The following is a 20,588-nucleotide window of genomic DNA, read 5'->3' as shown; positions in this document are numbered from 1 at the left end:
CTTTATAGTGTATTATGATCGAAAGATACGATTATTTCTCCGAATTTCTAAAGTACAGAGTCTCATTAAATATCGATTATGAATATTCAAAAGTCATTGATCAATTTCTTGGTCATATTTTTATGCCGAGAGTCAAGTAAATAAATATAAAAATAACTTCAAACAGAATATGCACCCACATATTCTGTTTGAAGTTATTTTTATTTGTGCGTATATTTCTATTTGTGCGTATATAATTTATATATAATAAGATATTTTTAAGAGAGAGAGAGAGAGAGAGAGAGAGAGAGAGAGAGAGAGAGAGAATAAGAAGATATATATAATAATATATAAACAGGAATTTTCTTTTTTCCGTGTACAGTCAACCCTCCTATAACGCGGTACTCTCAGAACGCGGTTTCCATATAACGCGGAGCTGAAAATGCGACAGCCCTCCTATAACGCGGTACTCTCAGAACGCAGTTTCCATATAACGCGAAGCTGAAAATTCGAAGCCCTCCTATAACACGATACTCTTACAGCGCGATTTCCGTCAACAGCATCCCATAAGTTCCTTCCGCGTAGCCTAAGAATGTTTAGCCTATGTTTAGTTCGTTAGGGCCTATTTGAATTATAAGGGAAAAGATGGCGCCAGTTTCATGTAGGTCCAGGCAGTCGGAAGCTACAATCGAAAACCAATGTGAAGATGAGCCAAGTGAGGAAGACATTTTGCCTATTAAAAGAAGACGAGTTAGGCGACTCATATTATCTGACAGCGAGGATGAGTGTTGAAAGATTAAATTTTACAAAAGTCTTTCTTGTTTTGTTGGAAAACAGTTTTTCAGTTTAGTTTTGGTATCATTTCTTTATATAAACTCTTCAATTCAATAAAAATAATTTATAATTTATCTTGTCCTTATTGGTCTCCATATAACGCGGTACGAATAATGTGATTTGTACTAATTCTGCGTTTCTTATAGCGCGGTTTCCATACAACGCGGTAGACGGTTTCCATAGAACGCGCTACGAATTAGCCTGGTTTGTACGGTTAAATCCGAGTTTCTTATAGCGCGGTTTCCATACAACGCGGTACGCACTCACCGCGTTATAGGAGGGTTGACTGTATATGTATTTAAATAGTTTTTATTATAAAATATATAAACTGTTAATATATAAAATTACAATTTTCTATTATAACAAAAATTTTCCATGTTAATAATGTAAATAATTTAAGAGCTCTCGTGATGATCGGTCCAATAATTATTACAATTTTCACACAATTGTAGTGATGCTCATAATTTCAGTCGAATATTATCATTATAATAAAAACACTATTAAAAGAATTCGAAATCTCTCTCACGATCGAGAAAAATTACGTCCACCAATATATTAATGTTACTACTTTCAAGAATAATTATAAACGCATTAAATATACTCGCTAAATTTTCGCTTATAATTTATACAAAATAGTGGCGATGAAAACTCGAGTACCAACGCGGAAGCGCTTGTAAAGCTTTTAGCGAAAATTAATAAATTGAAAATGTTCGTACGAATTTCGGTAGTAAAATCCTCGTACATATACCATAAACCCATATGTTTCGACGTAAAGATCAGAAGGCTGGAGAAGAACTTTTAATGTGTAATGTATTAATCTTCACGATGACGCCTACATCTGTTCTGTTACTTTTGCTGCTCGAAATATCATAGGGTCATGATGCGAAAACTTATGTCTCGGAAACATGAACGGTATCTTTATTGATGTCTGTAGAACGTATATCGTGTAAGTATGTATGACCCCGCTGGACTCGAAAGTAAACTTGCATCCGCAGGTTGAAGTTTAAACTTGGGTCTTCCGGATCCGACATTTCGACGATAAGATAAAGTTTCAAGGGAAAGCGCACGCCTTACCTTCTCTCTCGTGATCATTTAATATTATCATATACTCGAATATTTTATGCCAAGAGCACTCTTGCGTAGTGCCGATATGTAAATTGTATGTTTGCATTCTATTATGCACATTATATATAATATCTTCGTAATATAATATATAATATCTTCGTAAACTCACAATGATTTCATGACCAGCGTGAGTTATCTGTATTTCTTTATAATTTTCTCTTTAATCATAAAAAAATGTTTCTTTTCTCAAATTTATGTTCCAATAAAATCGATTTATCAGTGCAAACATAAATGGCGATAATGTCTAGGAAAGAATTCTGCTTGAACCAAACATAAATACCGACGTATTCGAATATTTAGTGAAATCAATCACTTCTGATTAATAATGCATACTTGAATGAATATTTTATCGAGATTGTTTTATTAATAGCGCATATATGTAAATTTTACCAATATTTGTCGGATATCTGAGAAATCATGTCAACTCGTCTATTTATCTTCTATAATTGCAGATAAATTAATCTTTGTATGTACATTGTGTCATTTTTATAGATGTGATATTTATTTTATCGAAAAATCAATGAAGTGTCAAGAATGCACATTCATTGTTGTTGTTCTTTCTCGTCCTGAGAAATTATAATAAGAACAGTAAATTAATTTCATAGTTTACATTATAGATATATAGCATATACATATATAAATATAGCTTGAGTAATTAGTTTTGTTATATTGAGACAGACTATTTAGAATTAATTTAAGAGATTTAATTTGATCTCATTTATCAATGCAAAGAAATACACGATTAAGTAAATAGATTTTTAATCGATACATTTTTTTAAACATATGTTCGTACGTGCTGTGTTTCAAGTTAAACATATATCTTGTACAAATGCTTTCAAGAACGATTAGGTCATCACCATCACCCTCGCGGGACAGCACTTTTATTTGTATAAAACGAGTCATTGTATATCCCGGATGCAATCATTATCATTAAGAATAACTAAACCTTATGTCTCTCTTCCACTTACTCTTCCTTTCACCTTCCTTTTCTGAAGATAAGTCGACTACGCACGGCTTGTTGTAGCCCACGCGACACCCATTACGACTAATCAATTCTTCAAATTGTCGCTCTAAACAATACGGATTATTCTTCAATCTCGTCCTGGAATGCATCGCTCGTATACATACGCAATGAAGTTATTATTATTTAGTATTATTTTATCCTTCACCGGATAAAAAGAATCAACAATGTAAGAGCGAGATATTCGCCTCACGAGAAATAGATGGAGAAAAATTTTTGTAAAAATATAAATTTATAATTTTTGAAAAAAAAAGAAAATGTTTATTAAATTTGATGAATTAATTTAAATTGTTTTTAAATTAATTGAAACTGTCCTTTAGTCTTTTGATTCGTTATTATATTTTTTGAAAGAGAATGTTTCTAGATTTATTAGAGTTTAGAGTTTTATGCATTCTATATTTCGAATGAAACAATGATGATACTCATATTTTAAGAGATAAAAAACGAAAAGTAGCTCTAAACTATACAATAAACTTACATTATAAGTTAATTGGTTTCTAACTAAAGTAAACGCTTTTGAAATCTATTCACACATGCACATATAGTGATGTATATATCATTATATTTCTTATATATATATATATATTTCGACACCATTCGTTTCTACAAATATATTAAGTTATACAAAGCGCATAAAATCGTCCATATATATAAAAAGTATAATTTAAAAGATAAAAAAACGTATATTCCTACTCTTAAAGATTAAAATATATTTCATAACGCATATTTTATATCGGAGGTGAAATAATCATAATCTAAGGTTGCCACACTACAACAGATTTATTACATTAATCAATCTCATTGTGTCACAAATATTTCTACAACCTTTAATCTTATATTGCTATTTCGGAAATGCATGTTGTGTATATATATTTAATAAGAAATTTCGCCAAATAGTGCGATATTTTATTTTCATATCTACATCGCATCTTTTATCGCGTAGTTTCTGTTCACCTTCTGTGCCAATAAATATAACTCGTAAAAGAAATCCTCATCGTTTTTGTAGTCATTTATGAACGTATCGCGTTCATCTTTCACTTTGAAATCTATCCAAAACTTATTTTATACGCAGGGAAAAATTATCAGTCGGACTTTCATCGATGACACTGCTTCTCGAAGATGAAGTTTTAAATTTGGCCATGAATAATCGTGATGCTGGTAAAAAGGAGCGAATGTATATAGCGACATACGACTGATTCCATTGCAACCTCACTCTAGAATAGTTACAAATAGACTAAAGATATGAATGGCACAATACTACGTAGCTGCGACAGCTGCATACGAAATGCGTGAGAGATCTCCCACTATTTTCCCACCATCTGAAAGCGATGATGCTGATTGCGCGATGTACACTAGGCATCCCTTCGTTGACATTCGTAAACGCTCGGTATTCGAAGCCGATGGGATAGAGAGGGGATCTTACATTCCACTTGGCTCTGGCGCTGGCAATAGTTGTATTTTGCGTATTATTCTAGTCTCAATCTCCAGTCTGCTCTGCTCTAGTTTAGTTGCGATTGTTGCATAGTAAAGTTGTTAAATGGAAATAGCATTAAACTGTATTAGTTCGTCATTAGTTTGTCACTGTTTCATTCGGAAGCAATTGCTTATTTTCTCTCTTTTATTGTTAATATATATATACACAACATACACATCGAATTATTATATATGTATATTATATTTTTCAATTTTCTCAATTTTTATATAAAGACATTTATTTATATACATATTTATTTAGTTATTTATTTACATTAATCTCTTTTTCTTATATTCCTATATATAAGGAATTTACAAAATATTATTTCTACTTTTCACATTCGTGCAAAAAAAATTTACCGCGATAAAGACATTTTATCATTTTCGAAATAATAATATAGCAATTAATTATTTTATACAAGTTATATTGTATAAAGAACATATATATAATTTATAATATTATATATATAAAAAGATGATTTCTTTCTGCTAATAATATTTATCTTCTCCCTTTTTACTCATATATAAAATATAAAATTACTTTCTTGTTTACACATATTGTGTTTGTTATTACAGTCTTATAGAGAGTTTATGTGATTTATACTAAATAGTACAATTCTCATATATCATATAGTACAATTCTAATATAAATATATGTTATTCTTATCATTATAAATAACATTTGTTTCGATAGCATTGTACAAGAGTCGAAAACTTTCACATTACTGCTATATTTCTAAAAATAATTTATATAAATGTTTCTTAAAGTTTATATTGCAAGTACACATGTTTAATAACATTATTTACAATACAGAAAATAAAAGATGGATACAATGTTGGATAATTATATTTAAACATAGTTTATATGTAAGAACTAGGTAAATTTGTTTATACTCAAGAGATAGAGATTACATACGATTCTTAATATACAAAGAAAATATATTACAAAAAAAATCTCTTATATCACCAGCACCATTTTCAGTTTTACTCAAGAAACTTATATGAATGAACAGAGAGCATAAGCATGAGCATGAGTTAAAAGATATAAATTATATCTCCTATTTAGAATCTATACATTGAGATAATTTAATATCGACAATGTTTCATTACAATAATAAAAGAAATAAATATAATAGAAAACATATTTTCAGATATATATTTAAACATATTTAAATATGTAAAAGATATATTAGTACATAAATTTATTTATGTATTGTAAATATGTATTTTAAAATATATATTTGAAATAAAATTATTATCAAATTATATAGTACATAGTCATGGAAAAAAAATTAATTTTAAATTATTACTATGAGGAACATAACATATATTTATTAGGAAAAAATTCAAGAGACTGATTAATAAGATTAGCGTATAAATGTATCGATGGTTATATAAATTATGTAAAATTTGATTGGACGGGGCTTTGTTTGGCACATACTGGTCCATAGCTTAATGGCACTTTCACGCCACTTTGAAAGTGGATACATTAATCGCGTATCATTACACTTAATCCTTTAAAGTTGTTCTACAATATCGTGATCGTTTTTATAAGAAGACTGTTTAGAATTACTTTTTTGAAAATGTTTTGTTCTTTGCAACTCTTTAGCAAAGTATACTATAGTTTTCTTCAGGCCTTCAACCAAAGGAACCTTTGGTTCCCAATTCAAATATTTTTTGGCTCTACTAATATCCGGTCTTCTTCTCTGCGGATCATCTTCGACTGCCGCGAGTTCAACTATCTTGCTAGTAGCACCCACCAAGTCTTTTATTATACGCGCAAATTCTGAAACAAGTTAGAATGTTAAATTTTAGACAAATATTAATAAAAAAAGACTTGAAAAAAATTATGTATAATAAGCAAATCTTACTTTCGATTGTATGTTCCACGGGATTTCCGATATTCACAGGCAAGGTATAATTAGATGCCATTAACGCTACTAATCCGTCCACTAAATCGGAGACATATTGGAATGATCGCGTTTGTTCTCCACTGCCATAAATCGTAATTGAATTATTTTGTAAAGCTTGGAGGATAAAATTTGATACGACGCGACCATCATTCATGTGCATTCTGGGGCCGAAGGTATTAAAAATTCGTGCTACTCGGACCGAAACACCTTCCTGTCTCATATAAGCGTAGCTCAATGTTTCGGCAACTCGTTTTCCTTCATCGTAGCATGCTCGCGGACCTGTATATGTATCAAGAATTTGGCAATTACTCAGTTAAGTATGCTAACAATATAAAAAAAATCAATCTTACCGATAGGATTTACATGACCCCAATAGGTTTCTGCTTGTGGATGTTCGTTAGGATCTCCGTATACTTCCGACGTGCTCGCAATTAATACTCGCGCGCCGACTCGTTTCGCGAGTCCTGAAATATCGATAAATTACATAACATTATCTCTGTTTTCATATTTATTCTTTTCATTTTCAATAAGATCTACTCACCCAACATATTTATAGTACCCAAAGTGTTCGTCTTTATCGTTTTCACGGGATTTAACATGTAGTGCGGCGGACTGGCCGGACTAGCGAGATGATATATCTCGTCAACTTCCAGATACAACGGTCTCACGATGTCATGATGCACCAACTCGAAATTCTCATGACCGACCCAATGCTCGACATTTCGTTTTCTGCCGGTGAAAAAGTTATCAACGACTATAACTTCGTGTCCGGCGAGCATGAGACGATCGACTAGGTGGGAGCCGACGAAACCCGCGCCACCCGTCACCAATATTCGCTTTCGATTCTTATAATTCAAAAACTTGACTGTTGGAAAGTCCTTCGCCACTCCGTTTTTGATCGCCACCTCGAGATGTTGGAGCTTGCCCTCCAGCTCGCGGATGCGAATCTTTGCCTCCTCGATGTTCTTGATGTCTCCATCGGATGGCTCCTCCTCGACATCGCGAATCTTTTCAGTTGCGACTTCGACGACATCGTTTCTATCACCTAAATTAATCTTATCTCCGCGATGTCGATCGCGGCCGAAAGATCGTTCCTCTTCTGTAGTCACGACAGTTCTATAAAAGCCCAATACTGCTAGAAGCGAGAAAAAAACAATATTTAGCAACTTTCGTATTCTTTTAATAAAATTTCACAATAATACAATAGTTTTATTTAAAATGGTAAAGAGATAAATACTTTTTTTCTTTTTATAAATGAAATTAAAAATTAAATCTTTGACAGTTCGTATCTTTATCAACTTTTTGCGTGTATGAATAATATTCATGAATAATATTCATATTATTCATTAAATTGTTTTTTAATTATATTATAAATACTTATACAAGTTATTAGATCTCAGCAAAATTTTCAAATTAATAAAATGCTAAATTTCTTGCTTATTACATTGTTTAGCTTTTTCATCCAATATATCGTTATTCTTTCTTTCTATTTATTTATTTCTAAAATAGTTTATTTAAGATAAAATAAATCAATTGCTCAAAAAATTTTTCCACTTTTCTATGACTGTCCTATTCTCAATTTTACGTTCATTGTCAGCACATTTAATGATTCTTAACGCGAAGTTAAATAGTTCTTACATAAATTATGCTGTATATGTGCGCTCTAAGAAAACCTTTTGTTGTCAATAAGTAGAATATTATTGTCGATTGCAGTTTTACAGGAAACTGTACACAATACAATTTTCAAAATAAATTTTTTAATTTGTGCTCAATAATACTTGTTTATATAATAAATACTGGAATAATTAAACATTTATCAACATTAAAAAATAATGAATAAGAAACATTTATTTCATAGTAGAAAGAGTCCAGATTTTTATTACAGAATTTAGTTCGATAAAATAGATGATATTTCTCGATAATATCGCGACATTACGCATGATTAATTGTGGCAGAATGATTCGATTTATAAAACACGTTTTTTATCGAACAGCTGTTTTTTATACACGTCTGTTTTTTCTCAATAATTTTTGTTTAATGTACATTTGAGAAATCTTTCAATGTTCGAGGTAAAGTTTGAATTTGAAAAATAGGAGCCTGCCAAAATATGTCTATTTCTTTGTACTATTTCTAGTATATATCTATAGTTATAATTTATAGCATTCTGTACAGTAATATTTAGTATATTATGCATACATACATACATACATACATACATACATATATATATATATATATATATATATATATATATATGTATGTATGTATGTATGTATGTGTAATATACTAAATATTACTGTACAGAATGCTATAAATTATAACTATAGATATATACTAGAAATAGCACAAGGAAATAGACATATCTTATGTATGTATGGATAAATAATAATACTAAATATTGTACTAAATATTGTAATAAATATTATACTAAATATTGTATTTTCTATATATATATATATATACATAAAATAATTATATATAAGACATATACATAAGCCACATATAATTATTGTTATATAAACGTAGAAGGATAAAATGGCTTATACGAACGACATAATAAATTTCAAAAATAAGAAAAAGAAAGAGAGAAAGCTAGATTTAAAAAATCGCGAACATGATATCACAAATGCACAGAATTGGAAACGGAAGTAAATTCATAGTATTCAGAAGGGCAAGTGTGATAATAGAAACGTACAGGTTCGTTAAATTGTTACATATTTCGATTATTTATTATATACAATGTTTTTGACTCTAATATTATCGATTATGAGAAGGCTAAACAGAGCGCGAAGAGGTCCAAAAGACCAGATCGGTCAGTTCGTCGTATACAATCGACGATCAACACTGTCGCGATACAGTTGTCATCTTCAAATCACTCACCCAATAATATGCAAACCGTGAAGATCGCAACTTGCTTCATCTTTCGTTGCGTGATAACCATGCTTTAAATTTGCACATGACTCGTCGATTCACACGCTTACGTCACTCTCGCCGCGACTTATCGGACAAGTATCGCACTTTCCCCGCGTACATATACGAAAAACATATACGATCGAGTATGATCGAGCCAGTTTGATTTGTTCACTTATTCAAAATATGCATACACACGGGATAGGAGAGAGAGGGAGAAACATAACCTCTACGACGCGCACTGACTACTCGTGCATTCGATGGTTCGATCGCTTCGGCTGCTGCTGCATGCTGCATCCCACATCTACCATTTACCTATACATACACATGTATTTGCGTGTGTAATTATTGACGTAACCAGGATTGTACGACCGTGGTGCTGCCATCTCAAGCATCTACATTCGAAAATTTAATGGAAATTATTACGCGACAATGTTGTACCGTTCGTCGCTAACATAACCTCAAAATTTGGCGCATTCGGAGCACACGCAGGCGCAGATCCCGTTTTTTGATTGATATATAAAGCCGTGGCACAGTACAAAGGAAACATCCCGAGTGTAGTTTTTCCGACAGTCACGGTGGCATTCGAAATATGGCAGGCGTCATTGATTGTAACTTTCCTATTTGGGGCCTGCTGCCTAAGAAAGAGACGGGTGTCACTCAATTTCTCACTAAATATCCCGAATACGATGGTCGGGGCGTCATCATCGCGATCTTTGACTCGGGAGTGGACCCCGGGGCCCCGGGTATGCAGGTGAGCGCGGGGATGAATATCCAGCGACGTTTGGTTATTGTCTATGCCGACACGCCTCTCTATACAAAAAACTCCACAAAGCGTTGTGTTGTTATTTTAATACTCTTTTCAGATTGTTCTTTTATTTTCGAAATTTGACAATTCGCAAAAATAACTGTGTTCTTCGTCTAACAAATAATTCAACTTTCTCGTATTTCCTTCTTAATTATTTAAAGTGTTTTTTGTGTACTTTGTGAATTGTCTCTTCTTGAAAGATATAAAAGATAAAAGTCATAAAGCTATTTATTTTCTTTAAATATGATGATGTTTTTGTATTGTATTAATATATGGAGAGAAAGATTTGTCATAAATATCAGCAAGCTGCTACATTTTACTTTTTTATAATAATTTATATTTTATCTTAAAATCTTTAACAACAATTATAATTATTAATAATTATAACTACTGTAACTTCTTATATTATAATATAATATTTTATAATATAATATTTAAATTTTGTAAAATTATATTGTTGCATATATATATTTTTTTTATATTCGACAAGCTTTAAATTTATATCTTTATAAGGATATAAAGTTTCTTAGATATATGCATATACATGAATTATCTTGGATATATGAAAATAAAAAAAAGGATTTATATTAAAAGTATAAAGAATTGCTTCTGACAGAATTGATTTTTTTGATTTCTTTTAAATCTTATTAAGCTACGTTTTTTTACTTGACTTAGTATATATTTATCTTAAAATTTTTAATTCTTTCTTTGATGTCTTGTATGTATATTATTACTTGTAAATATAATTTGGGACTTATTGTTAGATAACTTCAGATGGAAAACCAAAAATTATTGAAAGATTTGACTGTAGTGGAGCAGGAGATGTAGATACTAGCAAAGTTGTTCAAGCACCAGATGGCTATATAACTGGCTTGACTGGTCGTAAATTAAAGGTAAGTTTGTGCATACATTCTATTGCACATTAAGAGATAGTGTCATAAAAAAATTTTGTTGCATATTTTCTTTTAATATGACTGTTGGATACATAACAAATAATTAATTTACAATTTAATGATGCTTATATACAAATAACAATAATGAATAAAATTATTTATTTAAAAGTAAAATTCTTATAGATAAAAAAACATAAAAATTATATATAATTTATATATTATTATAATATAGTTAATATTTGTGTGAACAATACTTTAAAAACTATTGTGAATAAATTACACAAAATATATATATTTTTATTTTTAATGTAAGATAACAATATATATTTAAATTTTTAATGTTTAATATTTAGATTCCATCTAAGTGGAATAATCCCACTGGAGAGTATCATATTGGTTTAAAAAGTTTGTATTCATTATATCCTACTAAATTAAAGGAAAGAATAGTGGCAGAACGTAAGAAGCGTCTTTGGGATGATGGCCATAAATCAGCACTTGCAGAAGCTTCGAGGCAATTACAAGTATGATACAGGAATGTAATAATAAAATTTTTTATGTGTAATATATTAATAATTTGAAACTAAAAATTATTTTTTATTCTTTCTGATAGCTTAAATTAAAATTGATTGATTGAGAATCTTTTAGTTTCTTTGTAATATAAGTATAAAACTATCTTTTTATGTAATGATTTTATTTAATGCATGTAACTATATCGCAATAATTACTAGAAATCAGTAAAAACATGTCTACGTGCATTAATTAGAGTTTTAGTCCATGTGATCCAAAGATAGGAGTGTTGTGAACATGTCAGACTGTGTAATTAAATCAGGTCGCTATTTCACAACATGCCGCAGTGATCCGTATCTAATGCTATATTTGTATTTGGCAGATTGATCTATTGTAAAGACATTGATTCATTACATAATATCAAAGCATTGTATTATTACTGTATGCATCATTCTTATTAATTTGGTAGTATTTTTTTGTGCTAATATTAAAATTACTAATATTTAAGATACAAAACAGTGCAGAGAAAATGTACCCAGAAAATATTTAAAAATAAGGATATAAAAATTTTATATTGTTATAAAGTGGTATACATTATTTGATACAGTATTAAATATTATGTATTATTTAATCATAATTTATTTTAAAATAATTAGCCAATTATTTATAAACAATTAATGATATTATTTCACTTTAATTAATTGTAATACACAGGAATTTGAGAGCAAGAATCCACAGTTGTCGACTTTGGAAGAAAAACTACAAAAAGAAGAATTTGAAGCTAGAATTGAAGTATTGAATAACATTGAAAAAAAATATTGTGATGTAGGACCTACTTATGATTGTGTTGTTTTCCATGATGGTAACATTTGGAGGTAATCATATTATAAGAGTATATTATAACATTAATTTATGTGTGTATCTATTTAAAATGTAACTTATTTCCATTAAATTTTTTCGTTTAATTTCTCTTATTAATCTCATATTTATCTATAATGTTCATTTTTCTTAATTTAATTTGTATTTCTCATGCAGAGCATGTATCGACACATCTGAAGAAGGTAATCTAGAAGCTGGCGTTTTTCTTGGTGAATATTCTATTACAAAAGATTTTGATCCTCTTACTGAAGAAGACCAATTAAATGTTAGTATTAATGTCCATGATGAGGGAAATACATTAGAAATTGTCAGCTTATGTTGTAAGTATAATAGAAGAAATTGTTGAAACCTTAATATTTAATGAGAATTTGTCTGTAGATTTTTTTTATTGAATTTTATTACAGCAAGTCATGGGACACATGTAGCATCAATTGCGGCTGCATATTTTCCTGATAATCCAGAATTGAATGGAGTAGCACCAGGAGCCCAGATTATATCACTAACAGTCGGTGACGGTCGTATCGGCACTATGGAAACTGGAACTGCCGTAGTACGGGCAATGATCCATATAATGCAGCGTAAAGAGAAGGTTCATGTTATAAATATGAGTTATGGAGAACATGCTCACTGGTCAAATACTGGTAGAATAGGAGAACTGATGAATGAAGTTATTGACGAATATGGTGTAGTTTGGGTTGCATCTGCTGGCAATCTTGGACCAGCTTTGTGTACCATTGGTAAATATATATATATTTCTATAATTAACCTTTTGTATTTTTGTTTTTTGGCATCAACTTAATTACTTAATGCGATTTGTATTATTGTTACAAATACGAGATATATTCATATAGAGTTAATTTCTTTAATGCGCAATGTGATTCTTGATATCTTCATATATCCAAATACTTCTAAAAAAAATATAGGAACTCCGCCAGACATCAGTTCAAACAGTATTATTAGCGTTGGTGCTTATGTATCACCTGATATGATGGTAGCTGAATATTCTTTAAGAGAAAAGATGCCAGGCATGCCATATACTTGGTCATCCCGCGGTCCTATGATAGATGGAGGTGCCGGTGTAACAGTATGCGCGCCAGGAGGTGCTATTACCAGCGTTCCAAATTTTACACTTAGGAAAAGTCAACTTATGAATGGCACAAGTATGGCAAGCCCGCATGTAACCGGCGCTGTTGGTACGTATTGAAATTTCTTTCCAATTAATATTAAAATAGATCTATAATTACACAAATATTTTTACATTATCTTTTTTTAGCGGTTCTTATATCAGGTCTTCTCGCCAAAGGTTGTCCGTATTCTCCTTACAGTATAAAAAGAGCTATTGAAAATACCGCTCTTTATATACCTAATTTAGATCAATTCGCACAAGGATCCGGCCTATTGCAAGTTGAACGCGCGTTTGATAATCTCGTTTCGTACAGCGATGCCCCCGAAAGGGACATTCGATTTACCATCAATTGTGGAGTTAATAATTCTAAAGGCATTCATATGAGAACAGGTGTTATTGATCGTTCAAAGGATTATGCAATTACAGTTGAACCAGTATTCATAAATAGTGAAAATATAGGTATATACATTTCTTAAGATAATGTTCTAGCTTTTCTTCTTTTTTTTTTTTATGAATTTGATGTGGAACATTTTTAGAATCAATCATATACTGGTATATTGCATTGTATATTTATGGTATATTAATAATATATTAATGATATTACATGTTTATATATCGTTTTGCAGAACCATCGCGCAAAATTGACTTTAACTTGAAGTTAACACTTGTGTGTGATGCTTCATGGGTCCAATTTCCAACACATTTGGATTTAATGCATATGCCTCGCTCCTTCGCTATTAGAATTGAAGCATCCAATTTACCAGAAGGTGTTCATGCCACTAGGTAAATGATATGTATTTTATATTGCTATAAAAATATTTTAAAATAATGTGTTGTGAGAGAGTTTGAATTTATAAATATTTTTAGTGTACGAGCATATGATGTTACTAATATCGCAAAAGGACCAGTATTCCAAATTCCGATAACTGTCGTCCAACCAATGACGTTACCGAAGACTGTGCTTCTTCCTGATTTAACGTATTCGAACGTTTTGTTTAAACCCAATACAATTCAGCGTCATTTTATTCTTGTTCCAGAAGATGCTACTTGGGCAGGTAAGATATATGAAAAGAAATATTTATATATAGCTGTTTTGTTATATAATACAATTTAAATATTACAATAATGTATAAAAATTAATTATATTTAATAGTTATATAAAATATTGAATAATTATAAAGATATATTATTTATATTATATTTTTTTTTTTTTTGCTTAGTTCTTAGATTAAAAAGCGCAGAAAAGGATAAGACTGGTAGATTTGTACTCCATACTGTTCAATTAAAACCTCGCATGGCCTGCAAAACCCTTGAAGTTAACAAAATAATTAGTGTTACATCTCAATCAGAAACCATTCAACCATTTGCTGTCCAAGTATGAAAAAGTTTTATTAAAAATACATATAAATTTATTTTAAATAAGTAATTTTATATAAAATTTTCTAATTTATATATTTATGATCTTTATTTTTTTCTTTAGGGTGGATTAATTCTAGAAGTAGTTATCGCAAAATATTGGGCAAATTTGGGCGACGTGCTTATCGATTATTCAATAGAATTTCATGGGATTCATATGATAAACGGTAACCTTACAATGCTATCTGGGGATGGAATAAATCGTCTTGATCTACGTAGTTCTCTTAGAAACGAAGAAGTTGTACCCAATATTTCTTTAAAGACATCTGTGCAGGTCTTAAAGTATGTCTTAATTAAAACTTATATATTTTTATGCCTCTATTTATTTCTATACTAATAATTATGAGGTACATTTGACCATATAACATTGTGTATATAGACCTAATGAATCGAAAATTGCTCCTTTACGAGCACGTGATATTATCCCACCATCACGACAAATATACGAATTACAACTAACGTACACATTCCACTCGGCAAAAGCGACTGAAGTCACACCAAATGCTGCATTGCTTAGTGATTTGTTGTATGAGAATGAATATGAGAGTCAAATGTGGATGATTTATGATAGCAACAAACAACTAATAAGTTGTGGAGATGCATATCCATCTAAAGTGAGTTTTAATTCAAATTCAAAAACATTTATATAAAAGTATGATAAAAATTATTATAATATATTTAATTTATCGCTATACGATTGTACATTAATCTTTTTTAAAAATATAGTTAATATACATAAAATAAAAAATTTTAAAATGGGATGGATTTAAATATCTAATAGAAAAAATATATTTAAGAATGTATAATATTTACGAAACAATTTCATAAGTTTCTAGAGTGTATGAAGTTTGATCACCTAAAATTTCATTAAACATACAAAAAAAATATTAATCTGTTACAGTATACAATCCAAAAATTAGAAAAAGGAGACTACACTTTGAAAATGCATATACGTCATGAAAAAAAAGATTTATTGGAAAGATTAACAGATATGCCATTACTCCTAAGTCAAAAACTTAATACACCAATTAATTTGGATATTTATGCCAATCAATCACAAGCTATTATTGGTGGAAAAAAAATGGTTGCTGCATTTATTCCACTTGGTCATATTCTTCCTTTGTATATTGCTCCACTGTCCAATGAAAGCAAGTAAGTATCTGCATTTATATATCAACAATATATACACACATACACACACACACATTCTTTTTTTTTCACAATATGTGTAAAATTTAGGGTACTTGTAAAGAATTTGATATTTCTTAAATTTATTCTTGCAGTAATTATAAATATATTCAAATATTAATTATTTGATAAAAAAAAAGAAAAAGAAAACTTTCACATATAAAATCATTTACAAAGAAAATTTTAAAGTTTAAATTAAAATCCCAAGTTAAGTTAGATAGTTATTCAAGTCTTTTCATTGCAAAAACTAATTTTAAAATCACATAGATTATTAAAATTAATTATTTTACCAAAACTTAAATTTAAATTTTTATTTTTTTTCACTTTATTAACTGTACACACAATATATCCATGTTACATTATAAATATAATTCATAATATTAAAATACTTATTAAAAATATATCATTTATTAATCTGTTGTCTAAATAATTTATTATTTTATTATTTATTTCACATAAATTCATAAATTGTATTTAAAATATTATAAGTAAAATTACGAGTCTTTTGTATATAAAAATAGTTCTGATAATTTTTTATATGCTAATATTGTATTATCGTAGAATGCTTTGATTGAATGTAAAGTATTGTGTGATTTTATAGTTAGAAATTTTTGGTTTTTCTTGGAATGTCGACATAAAAATATTTGAATAATGATAGTTATATTTTTTATCACATTTTTTACATAAATTTGATATATAAGACGTCTCTAAATTTGAATTGCAAAATTTACTATATTTTCTCTAACTAATTTGGAGTCGAGTTTTTTTTTTTTATATAGTTTTGATCGGGAAAGCCTTCTTTAACTTCTTAATTTTTAAGATTAAATAATTTCTTAAATTTAACATTAAACAATATAGCAAAATCAAATTTTGCCAAAGCTTGCTTAAAATAAAGAATACAGTATTTCATATTATTATTAAATTTTTTAAAATTTAATTAAAAAATTTTTAGATTTTTAGCTACTTATATAAATAAAATTATATAAATAAAAAAAGTTGTAAACTCTATATGAATCAAGTATTACAAATATATATTTTTACTAAGAAAATATTGATATCAGTATTGATGTGAATATTGTTTAAAAAATATATATAAATTTTATGAGATTAATTTAGAAGTATCGAAATATATACATATAATATATATATAATTTGCTGCTAAAGAGAAAGTGCTACTAAGATAATTTTCTTTTTTTTTATCTTACATTGCAGCACTGAAAACAAGTGAGTCTATAATATATTTTTATATATATTTTGCATTTGTGAAATTGCTTTAAATAAATATGAAGACATTCACTGCACACTTATATGCTTCAACACATTTTTAAACGCATGCTGATAATGTCTGTTTTTAATCAAGATATTGTATACAAGATATACTTATATATTCATTGCCGGACAAGGATGATAATTCTAGGAACACCGGCAAATGTTTAACTTTATTTCTTTTCTGTTTCTTTGTTTTTTATTTAATTTTTAATTTATATACACTACATATTTAAACAATACACATAGATTAAATTTTGAAAAGAAATTTGCCTATGTATTATTCAATAATATATGCTTTTGTTTTCATTGCTATTTTCAATTAAAATTTTCGGCGATTTTTATTGTTCCTTTATTCACAAAATTTTGAGAATTTTATAGATATTCTTATTTGTATATTTCCATAGTCCTTTTTTCAAGCTCTATCGTTCAATTATTTACGAATATTTTATTCTAGTAATTATTTAATTTTTTTTCTTACATATACTTTGGATTATATGCCAATTTGTACATCAGTATAATTCATATGAATGAAAAAGTGTATTATTTCTCTGCAGGAATATAATATTCTATGCATATATATGTGTATATATATATATATATATATATATATATATATATATATATATATATATAAAACAACTACTGTTGCGTTTTTTTATGCTAGATTTACTTTTCTCTTTTGTTTGGCTTCAGCATGTAATAGATTGAAAAAGAAAAAAAAGATATAACTAAGCTGCAATATTTACTATTAAAATATATAATTTCAATTTATTGACACTACACATTGTAATAAATATTTTTCTTTTCTTTTTGCAAAGAGTATCGAAATATGCTACCCCTGGTAGTTATCTTCAAGGTACATTAACTTTCTCTAAAGATGAAATTGGAAAGAAAGTGGATAGCCACATATTCAAATACGTCATACCTGAGCCTGCCAAGAAAAATAGCAGTCCTGTTACTAAAACAGAGAAGGAGAAAACTACAAAGTGGGATGAATATCAAGAAGCAATAAGAGATCTAAAGTGCAATTATCTTGCAAAATTTGGTAATTTATATTTATAATATTTATATATACTTATGTTATATATACTTATGTTACTTAGATGTTTTTAGATATATACAATAGATTTATAGCTATTTATAGAGTAATTCACGTTAGTATTGTTGTATAAATATTTTGTGTCTTCTTTTTTCCGGTTTATATTCTACCAATAGCACCATCTATAAGTAAGTTGAGTTGTGAATTTGAAATTTATGTATATTATAATTTGTTTTCCTTTTCCATATTATTATTTCTCTTTATAAAAACACATGTGTTTCTCAGGGCATGTATTTGCAATTGTTACATCCATCTACCCTTTTTTCATGTATATTTATATGTTAAATAATATACATCTATAATTACAATTTTTATTCTTTTACTTCATACTGGCTAATAGCATATGTATAATCTGTTTGTAAATTTTGTCTTTTCTTATTGTTAATATAATGGATATACAATACATATTTTTATATAAACATTTATAGTCTTTTATGTGTATACAATATTTATATTATATATTAATCGAAAATCTAATTTTGACAAATTTTCTTTGTTTTCTTTTTTTGGTGCAACAGAACCCGGCGAACATGCCAATTCGCTTTACGGGGAATTAAAAGGCATCTTTTCGGATCATTTACCCGTTCACACTGCCATGTTGACATCTTTGGATTCTCCTGAAGCACGGCGATATGTACCACATGATGATCTTTCGGAAAATGCTATTGCATTAGCTAATCAAATAGTAACAGTCGCTGACTCTGTGATTACAAATATCGATCAAGATAAGTTATTAGCCTATTATGGATTGAAAAATGATCAACGTCCTGATGCGGCTAAAATTAAGATAACCATGGAAAAACAAAAGAATAGTTTGATCGAAGGATTAGTGAAGAAGGGCTGTGCATTGGCACGATTATACATACATGGAACAAAGACTGGGGAGGGAGATCGATCCTTTCAACATTTACTCGAAAGTGTTACACATCATTGGCAAGAAGTACAGAAATTCGCTGAACCTACTGATAGTAAGGTAAAAGTTATTTCATTATTGTCTTTTAAATTATCTTTTAAAATTGATGTTTATTTATATATTAGAAAAATACACATTTGCACAGGAATATGAAGTCAAAATATTTAACTGAATAAACACATTAATTAATCTGTAAATATACTCTAAAATGTGACAAAGAAGATTTATTTTTCCATTTTTCTAGGTTATTATTTTATCTTTATGGCACGCACATATTAATAATCATTATGGGCGTTACTTAAAATTATTGACGCGCTATTATGAGGAGAAACCATTGAAGGAAATTGATGAAAAGTGCATTGAAATTGCAAAGGTTCTGGGATGGAAACATTGGTCGCATTTTCTTACCACAAGTATACCAACACGTTATCCAATCACATATAGATCATTTTGATCACTGGTGAGTACTTTAGTATAATCTATTTTAGTATAATCTCTGATTTTTAAAATGTATGATAATAAATATCTATAAAAATGTATTTGTTTATTGTTATATACTTTAAACTATATAATATATATATATATATATATTTGTTTAATTGTAAAAAAATCTAATTGAGTGTTTGTTATAACAAATAAACGTGTTATCTCTTATTGCTTTCAGATTTTATGAACCCAATGTGTTATGGAGCGATAAGGTGAAAAGAATTATAAAAATCGTTTCCAATGCATCTTTGTAATAACAGTGCTCAGTCATTTGTGTCAGGTGTAATATACATTTAGAGAGAAATATAAATTTATTCATAATAAACTAATTATTTAGAAAACTAATTGCACACAGTAATAAACTCATAAAACGAATTTTGTGATTTGCTTCATGGAAACTGGAATAGTTTCATCGGAAATAATTTTATTAAAATTTACAAAAAATAAATATAAGCTAAATGATAACAATGTAGAATGTGTTTTTTTTTCTTTTTCATGGGAATTAGTATATTGTTAGTATTATAAAGGAAAAACTAATTAAAGATTTTTTTTAATTTGAATTGGTATCCAATTTAAAACACTATCATTTATCATTGCATTTTAAAAAAGATATTATATATCTCATAAATATCATTATATTAATTTAAAATTTTGATTTTCTGGCTAACATTTGTTATTATAAAATGTTCGCTTCTATTATCACATAACAAGTCTTTTAATTTATTTTGTCAACAGACAAAGTGTTTGCC

The 20,588-nt window shown here is 28.7% G+C and overlaps 2 protein-coding genes across 3 annotated transcripts; one reads left to right on the top strand and one right to left on the bottom strand.

Annotated features, from left to right (window-relative positions):
- Positions 1 to 3,720: 3,720 nt before the first annotated feature.
- LOC126849198 (UDP-glucuronic acid decarboxylase 1) lies at positions 3,721 to 9,554 on the bottom strand. Of its 2 annotated transcripts, none has more exons than XM_050590828.1 (5): positions 9,226 to 9,554; positions 6,887 to 7,480; positions 6,696 to 6,809; positions 6,304 to 6,624; positions 3,721 to 6,218 (listed from the first exon to the last, which is right to left on the bottom strand). In XM_050590828.1, the coding sequence occupies exons 1-5, from the start codon at positions 9,284 to 9,286 to the stop codon at positions 5,950 to 5,952; spliced, it is 1,359 nt and encodes a 452-aa protein (XP_050446785.1). In that variant the 5' UTR covers positions 9,287 to 9,554; the 3' UTR covers positions 3,721 to 5,949. The 2 variants fall into 2 exon arrangements, with proteins under 2 accessions (XP_050446785.1, XP_050446786.1); XM_050590829.1 differs by having other exon boundaries at positions 6,887 to 7,477; positions 9,226 to 9,553.
- A 145-nt stretch (positions 9,555 to 9,699) lies between these two features.
- Positions 9,700 to 20,314, top strand: LOC126849139 (tripeptidyl-peptidase 2). The gene is made up of 18 exons (XM_050590722.1): positions 9,700 to 10,009; positions 10,828 to 10,956; positions 11,310 to 11,477; positions 12,178 to 12,338; positions 12,499 to 12,662; positions 12,747 to 13,079; positions 13,266 to 13,535; positions 13,616 to 13,927; positions 14,095 to 14,251; positions 14,336 to 14,523; positions 14,689 to 14,843; positions 14,949 to 15,166; positions 15,264 to 15,498; positions 15,786 to 16,036; positions 18,160 to 18,386; positions 18,959 to 19,413; positions 19,598 to 19,813; positions 20,018 to 20,314. The coding sequence occupies exons 1-17, from the start codon at positions 9,848 to 9,850 to the stop codon at positions 19,805 to 19,807; spliced, it is 3,795 nt and encodes a 1,264-aa protein (XP_050446679.1). The 5' UTR covers positions 9,700 to 9,847; the 3' UTR covers positions 19,808 to 19,813; positions 20,018 to 20,314.
- The last annotated feature ends 274 nt before the right edge of the window (positions 20,315 to 20,588 follow it).

This window comes from Cataglyphis hispanica, chromosome 4 (assembly GCF_021464435.1).
Source record: "Cataglyphis hispanica isolate Lineage 1 chromosome 4, ULB_Chis1_1.0, whole genome shotgun sequence".
In the NCBI taxonomy this organism is placed as follows: domain Eukaryota; kingdom Metazoa; phylum Arthropoda; class Insecta; order Hymenoptera; family Formicidae; genus Cataglyphis; species Cataglyphis hispanica.
This window is presented reverse-complemented; position numbering and strand designations above follow the sequence as displayed.

Coding starts and splice junctions, on each gene's coding strand:
- LOC126849198 (XM_050590828.1), bottom strand. CDS start 9,286: ATGGTTATCACGCAACGAAAGATGAAGCAAGTTGCGATCTTCACGGTT. Junction 6,625..6,695: donor GGGTCATGTAAATCCTATCG/GTAAGATTGATT, acceptor ATACATATACAG/GTCCGCGAGCATGCTACGAT. Junction 6,219..6,303: donor CGTGGAACATACAATCGAAA/GTAAGATTTGCT, acceptor AACTTGTTTCAG/AATTTGCGCGTATAATAAAA.
- LOC126849139 (XM_050590722.1), top strand. CDS start 9,848: ATGGCAGGCGTCATTGATTGTAACTTTCCTATTTGGGGCCTGCTGCCT. Junction 12,339..12,498: donor CATGATGGTAACATTTGGAG/GTAATCATATTA, acceptor TTTCTCATGCAG/AGCATGTATCGACACATCTG. Junction 14,252..14,335: donor GAAGGTGTTCATGCCACTAG/GTAAATGATATG, acceptor AAATATTTTTAG/TGTACGAGCATATGATGTTA.